Source organism: Eulemur rufifrons, chromosome 18, assembly GCF_041146395.1.
Source record: "Eulemur rufifrons isolate Redbay chromosome 18, OSU_ERuf_1, whole genome shotgun sequence".
NCBI lineage: Eukaryota > Metazoa > Chordata > Mammalia > Primates > Lemuridae > Eulemur > Eulemur rufifrons.
The window spans coordinates 28,760,256-28,780,602 of NC_091000.1; the positions used below are offsets into that span (position 1 = coordinate 28,760,256).

The 20,347-nt window shown below is 36.6% G+C and overlaps 1 protein-coding gene across 1 annotated transcript in view; it reads right to left on the reverse strand.

Moving 5' to 3' along the window:
• MGAT4D (MGAT4 family member D) overlaps nt 1-20,347 on the reverse strand; it is a 42,060-nt gene that overhangs the window by 16,631 nt on the left and 5,082 nt on the right. Inside the window, exons 2-7 of the mRNA XM_069493253.1 lie at nt 16,262-16,420; nt 13,477-13,614; nt 10,508-10,641; nt 7,884-7,930; nt 5,068-5,181; nt 1,302-1,377 (exon numbers count right to left, since the gene is read on the reverse strand). Of these exons, the coding sequence (XP_069349354.1) occupies nt 1,302-1,377; nt 5,068-5,181; nt 7,884-7,930; nt 10,508-10,641; nt 13,477-13,614; nt 16,262-16,420 (668 nt within the window). The remainder of the gene's footprint in view (nt 1-1,301; nt 1,378-5,067; nt 5,182-7,883; nt 7,931-10,507; nt 10,642-13,476; nt 13,615-16,261; nt 16,421-20,347) is intronic.

The following is a 20,347-nucleotide window of genomic DNA, read 5'->3' on the forward strand; positions in this document are numbered from 1 at the left end:
CAATCAGGCCATTAAAACAAAATACCATAGACTGGATGGTTTTATAAATAACAAACATTTATTTCTCACAGTTCCAGAGACTAAGAAGTGCAAGATCAAGGCATATTTGTGTCTGCTGAGGGTTCATTCCTCAAAGACAGCACATTCTCCCCATGTCCTCACATGGTGGAAGGGACTAGCTAGCTCTCTGAGGTCCCAAACATGAGTCCTCATGATCTAATTACCTCCCAAAGGCCCTAACTCCAAATACCACCACCTCAGGGGTGAGGATTTCAACTTATTAATTTTGGGAGGAACATAAACATTCAGACCATAGCAAAGACTAACCAGGTTAGTGCCTGAGATGATAGGTGCCATGTTCTATCTCCAGATATCGTGGTTGACAAAGTAGTTCTTGGCAAAGAGAAGACAAAAGGGAACATGGTGCTGTTATTCACACCTACCTGGGTAGAGCTAGCCTGAAAAACCCCTCCATGAGAGAGGGGGATGATGGAAGTGAGAATTTTCTTTTTGATTTAATATATATTATGCATAATGTACAGATTAAGAGGACCTCCTAAATGATTCAGAAAAATGTGGGAGTCCTCAGGCACATTACTAGGGCACAGAATAGAATTGCTTTTCAAATTGGAAACAGTACATTGGCTGGTCCTCACTGGGAATAGTTACATTGCCACTAACTAGAAATCAAAAGGGATATTTTTTCTTCCAATAAAAGAGAAGATCTTGCTTTAGGCCTTTAGCTTTCTCTCCACTCTCCAAAGATATTCTGCAAATTCTTCTTACAAGTGCACATTGCCTATGTTGTGAGGTGCACACTTACTATTGGGAAGCATAACATTATTACTTAACAATATGCAGAAATTTAGGGGACACAAGCTATGTATAATTTATTTATTTTTACAAATACAGTAAGGCATTGCAGAACTGTGTTGCTCATGGGGGTGAGGCAATGTACAGTAGCAATAATAAACATATAAAATGTCTGATATAAAATGCTCAAAATACATTTGCTTAATCTAATAAAATTGTGGGAAGAGAAATATAGGCAGTATAATTTCTAACTTTATACTAACTTGAGATTTTCTTTTCAGCTTGCTTCAGGTAACCATAATTTCCTCTGTAATTGTGAACTGAGCAAGAAGATTAATATATAATTAATTTTAAGGTTTTTTGGGCAACTTAATATAATGAATATTTTCTGAGTACAAAGTAAAGTAGAAAACACAGTAAGTAAGGAAGAAATTAAAGGAGGGAGGAAGAAAATAATGCTTTCGATTTAAATTATACCAAGTTATTACCTGTAAATAATACCTGGCCTTGGGTTGGGCATACAGCATCAAAATGCAAAAATCCAATACTTGTTTGACTTGCCAACTAAAGATAAATAATAAGATCTGTTAATATTTGTCATTGTTATTTAATTTTATTTATAAGCACACTTCAGGAATTAAAACACAAACATTTTTACAGTTTAGTAACTGAGTACTACCTACATGAAATAAAACTGAATATAATTCCACTAAAAAGTTACATTAAAAAGTTTCCTATCTTCCTGTGTCATTTAAAGAAATCATATATATTCATTCATCAAATATATATTGAGCACTACCATGGACCAGGCACTGAGATGCATTAGACAACAAAACAAATATCCTCTCCTTATAAAGATACATTAGTCATTCTCTAAAATGTAAGATTTATGACTATCACTATGTCTTTGATGTCTGCAGTTTCCTGAATCATTTATTTTATACAAGTAAAGTGCTGTTGTAATATTTGCGTAAGAGCTAAGACCCCTGTAACAACCTGGGCATTTTAGCCTGGGTGATTCTAAAATGCACCCACAAAGATATTTCTAGATAAGCTGAGGGCAGTGCCACATGTATTATAGATAATATATTGTGGTTTCTATTGTTAAAAAAAAAAAAAAAAAGTTTCCTATCTTTATTCAATGGATAGCGTCAGCCATTGCTAAACTAGGACAAGCATAATCTATTTATTTTATATATTGGTTAATTAAATTTTGATCTAGGTAATAAAGTTATTAATAATAGTCTTTCTGATCTTAGGTCTTGTTCAAATGAAAGTATAAACAAACTTTATTCTAATTTAATATGAACCTAAATACTAGCCCAGGTCCTAAAGATACAAAGGTAGTTCTTGCCCTTCTGGGTCTCATAACCTAGGATGAAAAGACCAAAAAAATTAATAAAATTAGAACAATTAGATGAGTGCTATGTGAAGATATCAACAATGATGACTATTTTGCAATAAAATGGAGAGGGTGGAGAGAAAGAGCTCAGGCATGCTATGAAGATGAACAGTATTACAAAGGCGTGAAAAGTGTGACAGAGTATGCCACTTAGTTTTAGGGCACAGAGAGCTGATGGAAAAGAAGCTGATGATGGCAAGGTTGGCAGAGACCAGATCATGAAGGATCTTTTATGACATGTGGAAAACTTTAGACGTGATCTCATATGAAAAAAAAATTTTCTGGTGATAGTACTGAGAATGGATTGAAGGAAAGGCTAGGCTAGGCTAGGATGAGAGAAAGCAAATAGATCTGTAAGTCTCAGGTTACAAAATCAACGTACACAAATCAGTAGCATTCCTATATGCCAACAACAGTCAAACTGAGAACCAGATCAAAGACTCAATACCCTTCACAATAGCAACAAAGAAAATAAAATACCTAGGAATATATTTAGCTAAGGAGGTGAAAGACCTCTACAGAGAGAATTACAAAACACTGAAAAAGGAAATAGCAGAGGACATAAACAGGTGGAAAACCATACCATGCTCATGGGTCAGCAGAATCAACATTGTTAAAATGTCTTTACTACCCAAAGTGAGCTACAGATTCAATTCAATGCCTATAAAAATACCAACATCATTTCTCACAGATCTAGAAAAAATAATTTGATACTTCGTATGGAACCAGAGAAGATCCTGTATAGCAAAAGCAATCTTAAGCAAAAAGAACAAATTGGGAAGCATCAATTTACCAGACTTCAAGCTATGCTACAAGGCTATAGTAACTAAAACACATGGTACTGACACAAGAACAGAGACACAGACCAATGGAACAGAACTGAGAATCCAGATATAAAACCATCCTCATATAGCCATCTAATCTTTGACAAAGCAGACAAAAACATACACTGGAGAAAAGAAACCTTATTTAATAAATGGTGTTGGGAAAATTGAAGTCACATGTAGAAGACTGAAACAGGACCCGCACCTCTCACATCTCACAAAAATCAACTCATGGTGGATAACAGACTTAAACCTAAGGCATGAAACTATAAGAGTTCTAGAAGAAAATGTTGGAAAAACTCTTATAGATATTGGCCTAGGCAAAGAATTTATGAAGAAGACTCCAAGGGCAATCACAGCAACAACAAAAATAAATAAATGGGACATATCACATTAAAAAGCTTCTGCACAGCCAAGGAAACAAACTATCACAAGAGCAAACAGATAACCTACAGAATGGGAGAAAATATTTGCATACTACAAATCCAATAAAGGGATGATAACTAGAATCTATATAGAACTCAGGAAACTCTGCAAGAAAAAAATCAAACAACCCCATTAAAAAGTGGGCAAAGCACATGAACAGAAACTTTTCAAAAGAAGACAAACTAATGGCCAACAAACATATGAAAAAATGCTCAACATCTCCAATCATAAGGGAAGTGCAAATCAAACCCACAATGAGATATTACTTAATTCCAGTGAGAATGGCTTTTATCAGAAAGTCCCAAAACAATAAATTTGGTGTGGACGCAGAGAGATGGGAACACTCATACACTGCTGGTGGGACTGCAAACTAGTACAACCTCTGTGGAAAGTAATATGGAGATACCTCAAAGAGCTACTAGTAGATCTACCATTTGATCCAGCAATCCCATTTCTGGGCATTTACCCAAAGGAAAAAAAGACATTCTGTAAAACAGACATTTGCACTAGAATGTTTATAGCAGCACAATTCACAATTGCAAATATGTGGAAACAACCCAAGTGCCCATCGGTACATAAGTGGATTAATAAAATGCAGTATATGTATACCATGGAGTTCTACTTAGCCACAAAAAACAATGGTGATCCAGCACCTCTTGTATTATCCTGGACAGAGCTGGAGCCCATTCTACTAAGTGAAGTATCACAAGAATGGAAAAACAAGCACCACATATACTCACCATCAAGTTGGTATTAATTGATCAACACTTACATGCACATATGGTAGTGACATTCATCGGGGGTTGGGCAGGTGGGAGGAGGGAGGAGAGGATGAGAATACACCCACCTAATGGGTGTGGTGTACATCATCTGGGGGATGGACACGCTTGAAACTCTGACTTGGGTGGGGCAAGGGCAATATATGTAACCTAAACATTTGTACCCCCACAATATGCTGAAATAAAAAGAAATTTTGAGGGACCAAAGTATTATATTTCCTGCAATATCACATTTATTACCAAAAAATTATACTCCTTTATATGTGTATGCAGCTTTTCTCAAGATTCTTTCATAAGTATATTTTACTCTCATAAGTCTTCCAAATATGGACTGTAGATTTTATTACACAAGCTAGAAAGTTGGGGAATCTAAGGGGAAAAAGAGCTAAATTACCTGCTTAGGATGATCAGCAAACAAAAGAGCTGGGACTAGAATCCTGGTGCCATGATTTATAACCCCAGGCTCCACCTCCCCCCACCTTATTATACCTTTGCTAATTATTGTCTATAAACGTGAACATGGATAATCAGTGGTGTGCTGATAAATGTTTAACAACAGACTTGGGGGTGGAGGGATGGAGATCCCTGATTTGTAGCTTTTGCCCATTTCCATGGTGTAAATACTCCTGCTATGGCTCATGCTTACCAACTCGATGTCACTAAACACAGAGTTGGGAAGTGATCCACTTACTCACTTCTTGCGAACCAGTAGGAGATGGCTGGACACACCACTGTGTTTGAAATAGTATATATTAGATGCTGATTCCAAAATTTTATTAAGTAAAGTTATTTTTTAAGAATACTATTTCCTAATATGTCATACCTCTGTTTCTTTTGTGAGTCCTCAGTTGATTGTTTGGCATTTAACATATTTGCATAAAAAAAGGCAGGTATTGAAATGACCTCTAAGGAACCAGACTTCACTTGCCTTTTGAATCTATAAATAGAAGTAAATGGAGGCTTATAACTGAATATTTAATTTACCAAAATAACAAATACTTAAATATAATTTTCTTATGCATGTCCACATATTTAATTTGAATTATTTCACATGTTGATACATGATATAATGTCAACCTCATAAAATTAATATATTTTAGCCGAAGTATTTCTTTCATAAATTAATGACATATGAAAAAATTAAAATATACAATATAAATTTATTTCCTCTTATAAAAATTATAGATACTTTGAATTGTTTTTTAAGTTTACAATCAGACGTGTACTCTGACATTCAAGATAATGGAACCCAGCCGGGCGCGGTGGCTCACGCCTGTAATCCTAGCACTCTGGGAGGCCGAGGTGGGCGGACTGTTTGAGCTCAGGAGTTCGAGACCAGCCTGAGCATGAGCGAGACCCCATCTCTACTAAAAATAGAAAGAAATTATATGGACAGCTAAAAATATATATATAGAAAAAAATTAGCCGGGCATGGTGGTGCATGCCTATAGTCCCAGCTACTCGGGAGGCTGAGACAGGAGGATTGCTTGAGCTCAGGAGTTTGAGGTTGCTGTGAGCTAGGCTGACGCCACGGCACTCACTCTAGCCTGGGCAACAGAGTGAGACTCTGTCTCAAAAAAAAAAAAAAAAAAAAAGATAATGGAACCAATGGGTTATGATAATAAAGGACCTACAAAAAGGCAAGAATGTTAGATCATCTTTTAAATGCATAATTTTGAATTTAAAGAGTCCTGCTGAATGGCAACATGGCTCCTGAAATGAGACTACCACAGCATGCCAGGGTTAAGTTTTGTCTTCTAGACAATTTCATCCAAAGTCCAAAAGCACCAAAGGTTCAATTACAAATAATTTCTACCATGATGATATAATTGGCATCCTTTTAGGGGACTCTTGACAAATCAGTTAAAAAGAAGGCAGAGATTTAGAAATGATTCCTGTATCTATTATTGCATAGTTGCAAGCCTTTTGAAGATCGCTCAAAAAATTATAGTATGTGGTTATTCAGTTATTTGTGTATTTCATTTGCATCATCATCACTGTCTAACTTTCAGTAGTACTGAGATTGCTCATAGGTGCAGGTGGGCTAACTTGATCCCTTCCTGCTGATTGCTTATTTGCTCCTGTTTGCTCTCAGCCCACCTTATCACACTCCTGTTCTGCCTGGTGCATGCTAGAGGGTTCTCTCCCTAGCTAGCTACCAGTTGGCTTCTGCCGGTGGGAAGCAGTAACTGACAAGAGACTGGAAGGCAGTGGAAGGCATTTTTCTTCCTTTTAATCCCTGGTGAGTTCCCCAGCAGCAGCAGGCTGGAGCAGCATGATGTGGGCACTGGCAGGAGTGACCGAGGTAAGCCAGCTCCAGCAGAGACAGCCACCCAGCACCTGCTGGAACAGTTCCAACAGTGCAGCGGCAGGAGCAGCCAACATCTCATCTCTTGGTTTGGTCCCCCTCTCCTTTTATGCCTCTCCTGTCTCCTTTCTTCCTTTTGTCCTCTCAGCCCTTTTAAACTTGTTTCGACCAAGTCTTTGTGTGAACTTCTCTCTTTTCCCTCTATTTGAACTACCAAGAGTTTTGCTGTTTGGACACTGACTGGCACCCCTGCCCTGGGAAGTTCCCCATCGACCTGTCACGTGATGACACACCTCAAGTGGTGATTTTCTAATTCCTTTCATTTTACAGTTATTAGCTGGAATTCTTTTGCCTAGAATAACTTTGCCTCATCCACTAGAGGTCTTTGGTAAGGAAAAACAAAACAAAGCAAAACACTTTGCTGGCTAAACCAAACATATCTGTTAGCCAGATTCTGCTTGAAGGCCATAATTGCAACTCTAGTCTATAGCATAAAGTGCACAGTCCTTAGCATGGGACATAAACCCCTTCGTGATCTCATCATGGTCCACCTGTCTCCTGCCAATCCTTCCTCCCTCACCCCAAACATCCATGTTCCAAAATTTATATTTTCAAAACTCTGGCATGCTTCCTCTTGGCCTCTCTGTCTTCCCAAGCAATTCTACGCCAGGCATGATCTTTCTCCTCCTGTCTGTGAAGAATGTCTACCTATACCTTTACACCCTGCTCAATTATTGCCTTCTCAAGAAAGTTCTTTTTGATAGCTGCAGGTAAAGTTAAATACTTCCCCCTCTATATGTTCTCACATGGCCCTACCCATACTGCTGAGATAATGCTAGCCTCCTTGCTATGATTTGGTTTTTTACAGGTTGTATGGCCCACTTGAACATGAGGATTTGAAAGGTTGGGTCCATTCCACGGCACTTCGCTTGATGAAATAACTTCGTAATAGTTTATCCGTATGTGCTTTGGCTGCTTGCAGCTGAAGGAAATTGTAAGCAGAAGTGGTGAAGTAACTTCATAAAGAATACAAGAATGCTTTAAAAACAATTTAGTAGGTTTCTCTCAGAGGCCAGAGAGTTCATGGAGAACAGGTATTTTAACAATTATAGCATGAAAAATATGAATTCTAATAGATAACCTGCAAAGTTGGGGAAAATCATAAGCTGTACTTAATCACAGCTTAGAAAGAACTACATGTTTTTTCTGCAAAGCTACGCTCATTAAAAAGAATATGATCACTAAGAAAATAATAATACAATTGGACAGAAAAAAATAGGATAGAAAAATGAAAGAATAGCTAATTTTAAAATTTATCAGACAGTACTTACTTTTTTTTAATCATGCTAACAACAGATTGTAAATAATCTTCATTATTCTAAAAAGGAGAAAAAGAATTTTACTAAAACTAAGCATGCCTCATGGTTTTATCAATACATTTTTGCCACATATAAGTCTAATTTATGTGTTCAGTGTCATTATGCATTGATAATTCCTGGTATTTTCACTTTCTATAAGAGGAATTTAAAATATCTATGTGTTTAAAAAATATGACTTAACTATAAAAAATATTCATTCATCTCCCCTTCCCACAGTATAAAATATTACTATCCATTATTTACACTTAAAAATTAGTATACAAAATCTATGTATCCAAAAATGTTTTGCTCTGAAAATGGTCATCCAGGGATGGCTTATTTCAAAGAACTACTCTTTTTAAAAAAGTACTCTCCATTTAATAGTGTTATACGACAATAAGCTTACTTCAAAATGACACCATATTTTTCCAGACAGTATTACTCAATTTGATTTCCAATTTTTTTCTGTCAATAAACTTTGTGAACCTGCTCTTGATTGAACAGTGTGCTAGATTAAATGACAGACTCATTTGTAAAAAGCTTTTGATGATTTTTTTTTTTTTAAATAACTGATGGTATTTATAAGATGCAGCCTCAGGGCCCATAAGCATTTCCAATATAAAATTCTGAAACAGTAGAACAAAGACAGTTCTGTTCTCAAATCTAAGTACTCTTAAGGGCAACTCTGAATGTATATACTCAGGTTATTTGTTTAAAAAGAGCTGACATGATGTAGATAAATCTGTCATAGTACTTGAGATTCTTAACCAAACGTTGAATCACCGGCTGTTTGTCACACACTGAAACATACCATATTTTAAACACAGGACTAAAGTTATACTCCTTAAGAATTCTATATTCCATTTTTATATATTCCCCTCAGTATTTTTATTATTAGTCTAAACATTTTAGGCAGATATATATTGTCCCAACAGCAGAGAAATAAAGATTATAATATGGAAAATAAGAAAATCTAACAAAAGATTTTGGAGATTATGTGCATGCTTTCTTTTAATATTAAGAAATTAAACTGGGATAGAACATTTAATCCTTAATTTCTATTTTTCCTAATAGTTCTTCTATTGCTTGTTTTGTTTAGAGTTTTTTCTACATTCAAATACATCTTTATTATAGAAAATTCAAGCAATAAAAAAAGAATAAAGAAAGGATAACAAATATTCCTCTAATTACCAGCATTCATAGATAGCCATTATTTACATTTCGGAGACCATCATTCTAAGTTTGCTCATTCTCTTTTTATCTTTCTACATTTCATCTGTCTGTATATCTTTTTCCCCTTCCTTCCCTTCCTTCCTTCTTATTTTACATAGATAACATTATGTTAAACATAATGTTTTACAACTTGTTTACTCAACGTGATATGAACATCACTTTGTATCAGTGAGTACAGGTATTTATTCCTCTTCCAGTGCCTACAGAGTATCGCCTTGTAGAGACACATAGCAAAGTATTTAATTAGCCTCTTGTTGATAGATATTTTGTTTCCAATATTATACTTTCATAAATCCACAGTGCACTGAAAATCCTTGAAATAATTATTTATTGAATGCTTACTCTGTGCCATGCATCATTCTAAGTACTTTCAATATATTAGCTAACTTCATCTGCAAATGACCCTATGACATAGGCAATATTACCATCACAATTTTAAGGAAAGTGAGGTATAGAGAAGTTAAGTAAGTTGTTCAAGTTCACAAGTCACAAGTGGAGAAGCTGGCATTTTAACCTTGGTAACCAGATCCAGAGTCTGTATTCTCAACTACCAAACTATGCTGTCATATTTTTATTGTTTTTAAGCACTTGTCTGATTGTCTCCTGAAGGATAAGTTCCCAGAATTTGGATTTCTGAGACAAAGGATATATACATTTTAAACTTGACACGTTGCCAAATTTCTCTCCCAAAGGTCTTATGGTGTTAATATTCACACAGTATTTTGTAGTTTTAAGTGGTGTTATGAGCAGAACAGATGTCTTTAGAGCCATTAGAAAGACCGAGATTTGAATTTGCTCTATGAATTACTGGACAAGTTACTTCCTTTAAGCTCTAGTTTCTACATCTGTAAATCAGGATAGTAATACCTACTTTACAGGATATAATTCAGTTAATAAATAATGTCCATAAAAATCATCCTCGATCCTTTGGGTATAAGAAGGAGTCCCTCAATTAATGGTAGTTATTGTTACTTCATATAAATTATCTCTTGATTATCTCTTGATAACCTTTTATTGGGCTGGGTAAATTTTATTACTATAGCATCCATTATAATGGGTTTTCTTTGTGTGTGTAATTTCTGTACCGTAGCGTAGGCAGGGATTGTGTATTAAATGCAATTCAAATTAAATAATCTTAAATGCCCCACATTAAACCATTATGTTTTTAGATTTACATAGTTAATTACTTCTCAGTGGTATCAAACAAGTATTAAATATTATCTGCTATCCAAAACAGGTATCTATGGATTGCTTTTTTAAATTTAAGAAAAAGTTTTCAAAATGGTTCAGTGATTACCACTGAGGAAGGGAATTTGGAGACCATAGGGTCAGAGTAAGGGGAGCTCCTTATTTTTCATACATACATCTGAAATAGAGACAATCACCACAGAGTCCTTTTCTTCTGCAGGTGTCATCCTGGAGACAACAGAGGTCAGCGTTTGCTTCAGGTAAGTATAATTTCCTCTGTTGGTGGTGGGAATACCCAGTGCAAAAGAAACTGCAGACATGGGAGTATGACATCATCATTTCAAACCACAGAGAAAAAAGATAACTTAGCATTAATTTGATGCTTATTTCTATGTTTGGGTTAGTCTTATGGGCATAAAAAGCATGTTTGAAACTGTAGTACAAAGATAATTTCAAACTATGTTAATTTTTATCACCTATATAATTTTCTGCTTGAAGAAATTCCACTTTGCAGTGGATTGTTAGTAAATGCATTAAATAGACTCCAAATAATAATTAAAAATAAAAGCAATTAAAAATAAATAAATAAATAAATTTTGGTGTAGTGAAAATAAAACTAACCACTTTCCACTTATAAGAGCTTTCATCTAACTGGGTACAAAATGTCACACATTGGCCAATTCTCTACTCTTCTTCCTAAAAACACACTGGAGCCCAAAGCAAGAAAAATACTATGAAATATTTTCATCTATGAAAAATATATGAAGTAATTCTAAATGATTTATGGAATGAATCCATGCCCCTAAGTGGATTTTTATTGCCCAACAATGACTGGAACACTGGGGAGAATAGGTCCCATTTTATCCTAGATAGATACTAAGATTTTATTAAGGAAGTCTGTCCAAACTCAATCTTGCCTGTACCAGTGCCTGGCTGTATGAGCTTAGGCAAGATGCACAGCCTCTCCAGCCTCAATTTCCTCACCTTGAAGATGGGGATAAGGACTTTCAAAATGGCTAAATGAGGAACTCGGAAAATCCTCTTCCTAAGATGTAGTAAAAAACCAGAAAAGATTGTCAAAACAATCATTTCAGAACCCTGGTATACAACAAACTGAGAAGTATTTATTTAAGAAAAACTATTGAACTTTGGTAACAGTAGGAATCAGTATTTCCCTGATTGCTATTGAGTTTGAACATGTTTTCATATGTTTACTAGCCTTTGGATATTATTTTCTTTTATGAAATCTCTGTTTAAGCTCTTGCCCATTTCTCTATTGAATTGCCTGCATTTTTCTTATTGATACTCTTTATATATTCTGAACATGAGCCCTTTGTCATTTATATGTGTTACACATATCATCTCCCTCTCTGGGTTTCCTTTTCAGTGCTTTGCCCCTCAATGAATAGAAATTATTAATTTTAATGTAGTACAATTTATCAATCATTTCCTTTATAGTTCATGCTTTTCGAGTCCTGTTGAGAAATGTTTGCTTATCTTCAGTTCTAAAAGGTATTCTCCTGAGTTATCTTCTAGATAGCTTATGGTCTGTAATTCATTGTTATAGATGGTGTCAGGAAAGAATCAAGTTTCAAGCTGAGGGATCCACTATAAATGCAATTCCTAGAATGGCTTTCCATGCCTTAGGTTGAAGAATGAATTTATAAGAGTTTACAAGCGAAAAGCTACCAAAGGGGCCTCACAAGAAGGATAAATATATGCATATTGATAAATACATGCAAATATACGCATCATGGATGGAGATCAGGAAATATTTGGGGAATTAGAAAATTATTTAGGATTTAACACAGCTCTGATCACTGGGTGATCACTCCCCCACATAACGAGTTCTATTGCTCCTCCCAATAACCACCATCTCTCTCCCTCCTTCCTTTCACTCTATAGATTGGGCTTCTGCTTATAGCTGCTAATGCTTATCCAAGGCTATGTTTATTCTTGGTATCTAATTTCTTATAGTTTCTGTGTATTTTTTTCTGTGTCTTTGAACTCCTCCTCCTTTTACAAACTATAGCTTTTGTCTAGCATGCACTCTCTCATACTCACATTCACACACATGTATATGCATGTATGTGTACATATTTAAATATGCAACATTTCTCCTAAGAGGAAATCTCCTGCAGTTAAAGTGTTTTACAAGTGTGAATTCAAAAATTTCCTTAATCTCTCTTTTTTCTCAGATATAAAATAGAGATGACAAAAATAGGCCCTACTGCACCGGGTTACAATGATTAAATGAGATAACGAAAGAAAATATAGAACTAGGTAGAACACAGTAAGAATTCAATGGATGTTATACAATGTCATCTGGCATCCCACCCAACACAACAGGCTTGGGTAATATGTCAGAGACATGTGATACACAACACTACATATTCCCAAAGAACTGCCTGGAGCAGAGGTCAGCAAACTTTTTTGTAAAGGGTCAAATAGTAAATATTTTTGGTTCCTGGGCAACCCCGCCTCTGCGGCAACTACTCAACTCTGCCATTGCAGCAAAAAAGCAGACACAGACAGTAGGTATTAATACATGAATAAGCATGGCTGTGTTCCAACAAAATTGTATGTAAAAACAGGCCATGGGCCTGGCCTACAGCAACTCACTGGAGTGAATGAGGCTTATGGAAATAGCAGGTATCCTGAGACTTGGCCTAACATCCCTGCTTCAAACTCCAGAGCTTTTTCTTATCTTGTACACCTAGTGAACTTAAACTCATTCGTGGAGGTTTAGCTTAAACATCACCTTTTCTACAAAGATTTGCTGGACTTGGTCCCCAGAAAGATGGGAAAATAAGAAGATAACCCGGAAAGAATAGATTTATCAAAACCAAAGAGAGTGCCAAGCACTTAGTAGATGCTTAATGTATATTTGACTTATATTGACTTGTTTTCAAAGCATTTGTATTAAAATTGAATTTGAATTCAAGTCACCAAATATTTATAGAACTATTATTTTCTGCCGGACAATAATATACTGACTTCTGGTAACCCAAATTAATGCCAGATAGGCTGGTAGTCTACATACCAATCTGACCATGCTATTAATGGATTATATCTTAAAACTTAAAAGTGTGTCCCCAAAGATCAAAATATCTATATTTAATTTTCTAATTCTAAGTTTTCTTACCACCTGTTTTCCCTTTGCCTATAACTACATCAGGATAAATTCTGCCTTCTTTCCTTAGATGAGGAATAAAGAACTTTAAGTCTTCAAATGTGTCAGGCACTGCTTCATTTTTACTCAATGTACTCACTTTCTTCTCAACTGAAAGAGAGGAAAAAATAGTGCTTCTGAGTTTATGACTATAGGAATTTTTCTCCTTCCAGAGTAATTTTTCTTAAATTGAGATTAGTAAATTAATTCACAGACAAACTTAGTATTCAACATATAAGATAAATACTCTTAAATTATCAAAATCACAATGCTACAAAATATAGCTCAAATATTATTGATTCATATTTATTTTAAAAGTAATATTTAATTTAAGCCTAGCTGGCCGGGCGCGGTGGCTCACGCCTGTAATCCTAGCACTCTGGGAGGCCGAGGCGGGTGGATCGCTCGAGGTCAGGAGTTCGAGATCAGCCTGAGCAAGAGTGAGACCCCGTCTCTACTAAAAATAGAAAGAAATTATATGGACAACTAAAATATATATATACAAAAAATTAGCCGGGCATGGTGGCGCATGTCTGTAGTCCCAGCTACTCGGGAGGCTGAGGCAGTAGGATCGCTTAAGCCCAGGAGTTTGAGGTTGCTGTGAGCTAGGCTGACGCCACGGCACTCACTATAGCCCGGGCAACAGAGTGAGACTCTGTCTCAAAAAAAAAAAAAAAAAAAAAAAAATTTAAGCCTAGCACTACGAGCTGCACAACCAGAGGACAATAGAACTGCCAGTTCCAAATGAAGGAAGTATAACTGAAGCATGCTATCATCGGTTTCCTCTACCACTTTGATTAATGTTGCTTCATTAAATTTTGTATATTTATAACTTTGTTTTATAGTCCTTTAACATTTAATGACCACATTTATACCATTCATTAGAATTTGCCTCTACAATTTTGAAAAAGAAAAAAAAAGTTGGAGGACTCACACTACCCAGTTTTAATTCATAATACATGACATAGTAATCAAGGTGGTGTGGTATTATATAAAATATAGATGCATAGACCAATGGAACAGACAATAGAATGCAGAAATAAATTCACACAAATACGGCTGATTGATTTGCAAAGTGCAAAGGCAACGGAATGAAGAAAAGACAGTTGACAAATGGTGCTGGAACACATGGACATCCATGTGAAAAAAACTGAAACTTGACCTGTACCTCACACTGTTTATAAAAAATTAACTGAAAAGTTTCATAGACATAATGTAAAACATAAAACTATGACATTTTTAAAAAACATAAATGAAAACCTTCATGACTTTGAGTTAGGTAAAGAGGTCTTAACTACAATATGACAATACATCAAACAACACATAAAAGAAAAATTGATAAATTGGACATCATCAAAAATTAAGAATGTTTGTCTCCTGAAGAATCCCATAAAGAGAATGAAAAGACAAACCACAGACTGGAGCGAAATATTTCCAAATCATGTATCCATCTGATATATACCCAGGATGATATATAGAACTATCAAAACTCAACAAGACGACAAACCACTTGATTACACAACAGGAAAAAGATTTGAACAGACCTTTCATCAAAGAAGATACCTGGATGGCAAATCAGCACATAAAATGTTCAACATCATTAGTCACGAGGGAAATGCAACTTAAAACTATGAGATATCATGACGTTAGAATGGCTGTAATAAACTAGAGTGACCGGAACTCTCTGCATTGCTGCAGGGAATGGATAATGGTACAGCTACTCGGGAAAGCAGTTTGGCAGTTTCTTATAAAATTAAACATATACTTACCATATCCTCTATCTATTTTACTTCTATATATTAATCCTAAAATAATGAAAACTTCTCTTCATACAAAAAACATGTACACGAATGTTTATAGCAACATTTATCTGTAATCCTGAAAACAACCCAAATGTCCCTCAATTGGTCAGAGGATAAAAAAACTGCATCCCTTGTACATCCATACAGTGGAATACTACTCAGCAATAAAAAGGAAATAACCAACTGGTCATACAACAACTTGGATGAATCTATGCTAAGTAATAGGAGCCAGTCTCAAAGGGTTGCACGCTGCCTGATTCCATTTACATGGCATTCTGGAAAAGGCAAAACCATAGGAACAGAGAACTGCTCAGTGGTTGCCAGGGGTTATGAGTAGCAGAGGGATTTGAGTACAAAAGGAAGCACAAGGCAGGACTTTTTCTTCCGGAGAAATGAGGAGCCACTGAAGGTTTATATACAGAACAGTGTAGCCTTTATTTTGGATACAGCAATAAATTGGTGCAGATGAGACTGGAGAGAAGAGAGAAAAACTAGGAGTATGTTACCAGCCATTCCAATGAGGAATGAAGGTGACCTGACTAGTGTAGTAGAGACTGTGATGGAAAATGTGGGCAGATTTGTGAGATATATAGGATGATGAATCAACAAGGTTGCATATTGACTGCCATGGAAGTATGTGAGAGAGAGAAAGAGGGAGAGGGAGATGTCAGGTGTGATGCTCAGGTTTCAGGCTGTGTCTGCTGGATGGATCATGGATGGTGCTGCAAGTCACACACACAGAAAACACAGGAAGACCACAGGAAGATGAGGGGAAGTCTAGCAGGGATGTTTCTTACCTGATTTTTGCATGTCTCACAATAAAAGAACCAGTACTGATTTAGCTATGTTTCTAGGGAGGAAATTCTTCCAAATCAGATAGGCATTGAATCTAAATGCCCAAAATCAAAATGTAAAACAAACAAACCACTATACACAAAGACAAAAGCAACACAAACCTAAGTTTACTGATAAATTTTCTCTCTGTGTAATTTCATACTTTATTTGTTTCAGGGCTTTCATCAGCTCTTGGCTATTTCTTTCAGTTTTGCTTTTTAGAAGTAGTATAGTATCTTCAAACTCCAATATATGGTTTCTACAATTAATAAACTGATTATCTGCAAAGGAAAACATATATGTTAATACATGTAGCAATGGAATCACACAATTTTCTATAAGAGATAATAAAAATGTGGGAACGCTGTGTCCTCTCATGGTGAAAGGCAGAAGGGCAAGCCAGCCAAACTCTGCATAAAGCCTCTTTTGTAAGGGCCTTAATCCCATTCATGAGGGAGGAGCCCTCGTAATGCTTAAAGGGTCACCTCTTAATACTGGCCCATTGACAACACCTGAATTTTGACGGGGACACGTTCAACCACGGCATAGGTGATGAAGTTAAAAAACAAAATAACCTTTGTAAGAGCTTTGGTTTTAACTTTAAGCAAAACAGGGAGTTGAGGAAATATTATAAGCACACAGTCACATAATCTGATTTACATTTTAACAGGATCATTTTAGCTGCTGTGAGAAAAACAGACTGTAGGGGAAACAAAGACTGGGGTCTTGCTCTGTCACCCAGGCTGGAGACTGTAGTGGTGTCATCATAGCTCACTGCAGTCTCTACACCTGGGATCAAGCAATCCCCCCACCTCACCCTCCCAAGTAGCTAGGACTACAGGTAGGCACCACCACATCTGGTTAATTTTTAAAATTTTTTTGTAGAGATGGGGTCTTGCTATGTTGCTCAGGCTGGTTTCAAACTTCTGGCCTCAAGCAATCCTTCCTCCTAGGCCTCACTAAGCACTAGGATTACAGGCATGAGCCACTATGCCCAGCTGATAATGGAACTTTTGAAAGCTGTCTTCTTACTGCTTCTATTTCTCCATGAAATAGGAAGCCTAGTAATCCGCTGAGAGTGACAGAAGCGGTATTGGAGGCTTGAAAAGAAAGAAATGTGAAATAATATTCTAGGAAAGTAGGAGGATGGATGGGACAAAGAAATGTAAGATGATTTTGAAGAAGCCTTAAGTTCCCATTTGAGGTCACTGGTCACGAATCTGAAGAGAGACCATCACTGTGACAGTTTATTTTACTCCAGTCATATTCAGTCATCAGCATACAGGCACAGAATGAAAGAACTGGATTTCACCAAGATTGTGATTTAGCCAGGGGCAGGTATTACTGAGAGAAAATCAAAGGAGTTAAGAGTATGTGCCAGGGACTTATAAAGAGAGAGGAGTGTATATCCGTTCAGAGACACAAAGAACTCTGCAGCCCTTCCTGAGCCCTATAAATGGAAGAGTGAAGGCTGGGGTTGGGGGTCTTACTCCGAGCCTTGAGTTCCCTGGAACTCCCTCTTGCCACCTGATGACAAAGGCATGGGGGTGGAATCAGGGAGTTCTCACTCTGCACATGGAGCTCCCTACAGAATTAGCTACAGTCTTGGGAGTCAAGTCATTTTAGCTAATGCGTTATTGTCCCAAACAAAATACTAGATAGACAGCCTGAGGTGTTTGCCATGGTCGGGGATATAAGGGATAGCCCAAAGAAGTCAGGAGTACACATGAGGGGTGAGGGTGTATGTGTGAGGGAGACAGAGAGAGAGAGAGAGAAAGTGTGTGTGTAGGCACACAGGTTGAGGCAAGTGGAGGTGAGGCAGAGAGGGTGTTCCTGAGAAATAGCACTGTAGCAACAACTGGTTTTCCAGCTGTCTTTAATAAGCCAGCTAGATCCCAGTTATGGAGACTTAGCATGGCTTATAGCACTAAAGTAGAGTGGAAAACCACAGGAGATGGATGGACAAGCAATTAGAAGGAAAGACCATTGTAATCCAATAATTTTACACACAGACAAGTTATTCATGTGCATTATTCATAAGTGAAAGCAATAGAAAACAGTCTCATAAATGTAAAGGGTATTTATATGCACTATTCTTGAAGAAAATGAACTAAAAAATGTTTTCTAAATAACTGAGTGGGAATTCAACATAAATTAAGAATAGGAAACTATGGTATGAAATTATTAGAGGTACACACAAAACCCATTAAATATAGTGACCAAAATGCAAACAATTATTGTGAAAATAGTTATACAATGGAATATAAAACCAAAAACATTTTTACAATAAGATGTACACAGTAAGCTGGGCATGGTGGTGCATGCCTGTAATCCCAGCTACTTGAAAGGCTGAGGTAGGTGGATAGCTTGAGCCCAGGAGTTTGAGGCCAGCCTGGGGAACATAGCAAGATTCTGCTTCTTAAAAAAGAAAAAGATGTACACGGTAAAAAAAATTATATATATTATGTAAATGCACAAACCTTAGATCTATAATTCTATGTTAAAATAGCAAAGACCAGAAAGTAGAGGAAGAAAAGGGTAGGTGAAGAGGTGGAAATAAAAATATTTAATTATTAGATTTAAATAGGAAGAGCTCGATATCATATTTTTGTTATTGTCTAGTCATTAATAGTTATAGAAATAGGCCAGGTGCTGTGGCTCGAGCCTGTAATCTTAGAACTTTGGGAGGCTGAGGTGGGAGGATTGCTTGAGGCCAGCCAGGAGTTCAAGACCAGCCTGAGCAACATAGCAAGACTTCATTGCTACAAAAAAAAAACCCAGAAAAATTAGCCAGGCAAGGTGGCACACACCTGTATTCCCAGTTACTTGGGAGGCTGGGGCAGGGAGATTGTATGAGCCCTGGAGTTTGAGGCTGTGGTGAGCTATGATAATACCACTGTACTCTAGCCTGGGTGACAGAGAGAGACCCTGTTTCCAAATAGGTGTGTGTGTGTGTGTGTGTGGGTGTGTGTGTGTGTGTGTGTATGTGTGTGTGTGTGTGTGTGTTTTAACAGAAATACAGGTTCTCATTTGTAGTAAGTGGTGATTACTGGCCACATATTCTTCTCCCCAGGAGCTCTTCACAGTTCCCTGACTTCCACAAGACAGGCTGCACAATGGGGCAAGGCAAAGCAGAGTCCTCCAGGAAACTCAACGGGATAGAGATTCAGTAAGAGGTCTTTAAGGATCACACAAAAAAAAAAGAGTACTAGAGAGATAGAGGGGTAGCTTGTTCTCATGAGGTTGTCTTTATGCCTTCTCCAGGCAGTTTCTGCAGTAAGACAGGACTTGGAAGATACTCCTACTTACTTAAGCCTCTACCGCTAGAAGGCTCTAGCAGACATTCATGTTTAGCCCCTAATGCTCATTTTCCATTTTATAGCAGTAGAATTTTCAGCAGGGTACATGGCGACCCAACAAAAGACTATGTTTATCAGAGTCTCTTGGCTTTGATTGAGCCATGTGATTATGTTGTATCCAATGCAATGTGAGGAGAAGTTGTTGTATGCACCTTTTAGACCCAGCACCTAAAGGAAATGGGCATATCTTTCTCTTCCTCTTTTTATCCATCCCTCTGGTGGAACACAGACACAAGTGACCCATCCTGTATCATGTAGGTGAAGACAATGCCCTAGAAATGAAGAACAACAAGTTGGAAGGAACCCAAAGCCTCTTATGGGGTGAGGAAGGAGAATCTCCCCATCAGTCTGCTATCTCATTTAAACCACTGTTGCTTTGTGTACTTGTTCACATTAACACACCTGAACTTGCATTGTAACTGATACAGAGAACTAAGACATGGCCCAGAGGAAATGAGGGCATAAGGCAACTTACCTTGGTGCTTTGTTAAAATATTCAGACATCTCATTAGAAAAGCAATACATAGGTTATAAATTTATAAAAGAGAAAAGTCAATTGTAATCCTACCACTTAAAGATAACCACTATTAATGTTTTAATGTTTTGCTTTATATGGTTCTATACTTTAACCTACTTTTTTCTCACTTTATTATATAAATGTCAGATATAATAATTCAGGGAAAAAAGTATTAAGTTAGATAAAATGACTCATTTTATACCAAAAAGATATAATCTATGATGAAAACAAAATAATTCTTTATGTTAGATAGTCAAATATCAGAATATATAATGAAAACTATTAATATTAGAGATATAAGAATATGGAAAAATTGTATTTCAGTTTAGCAG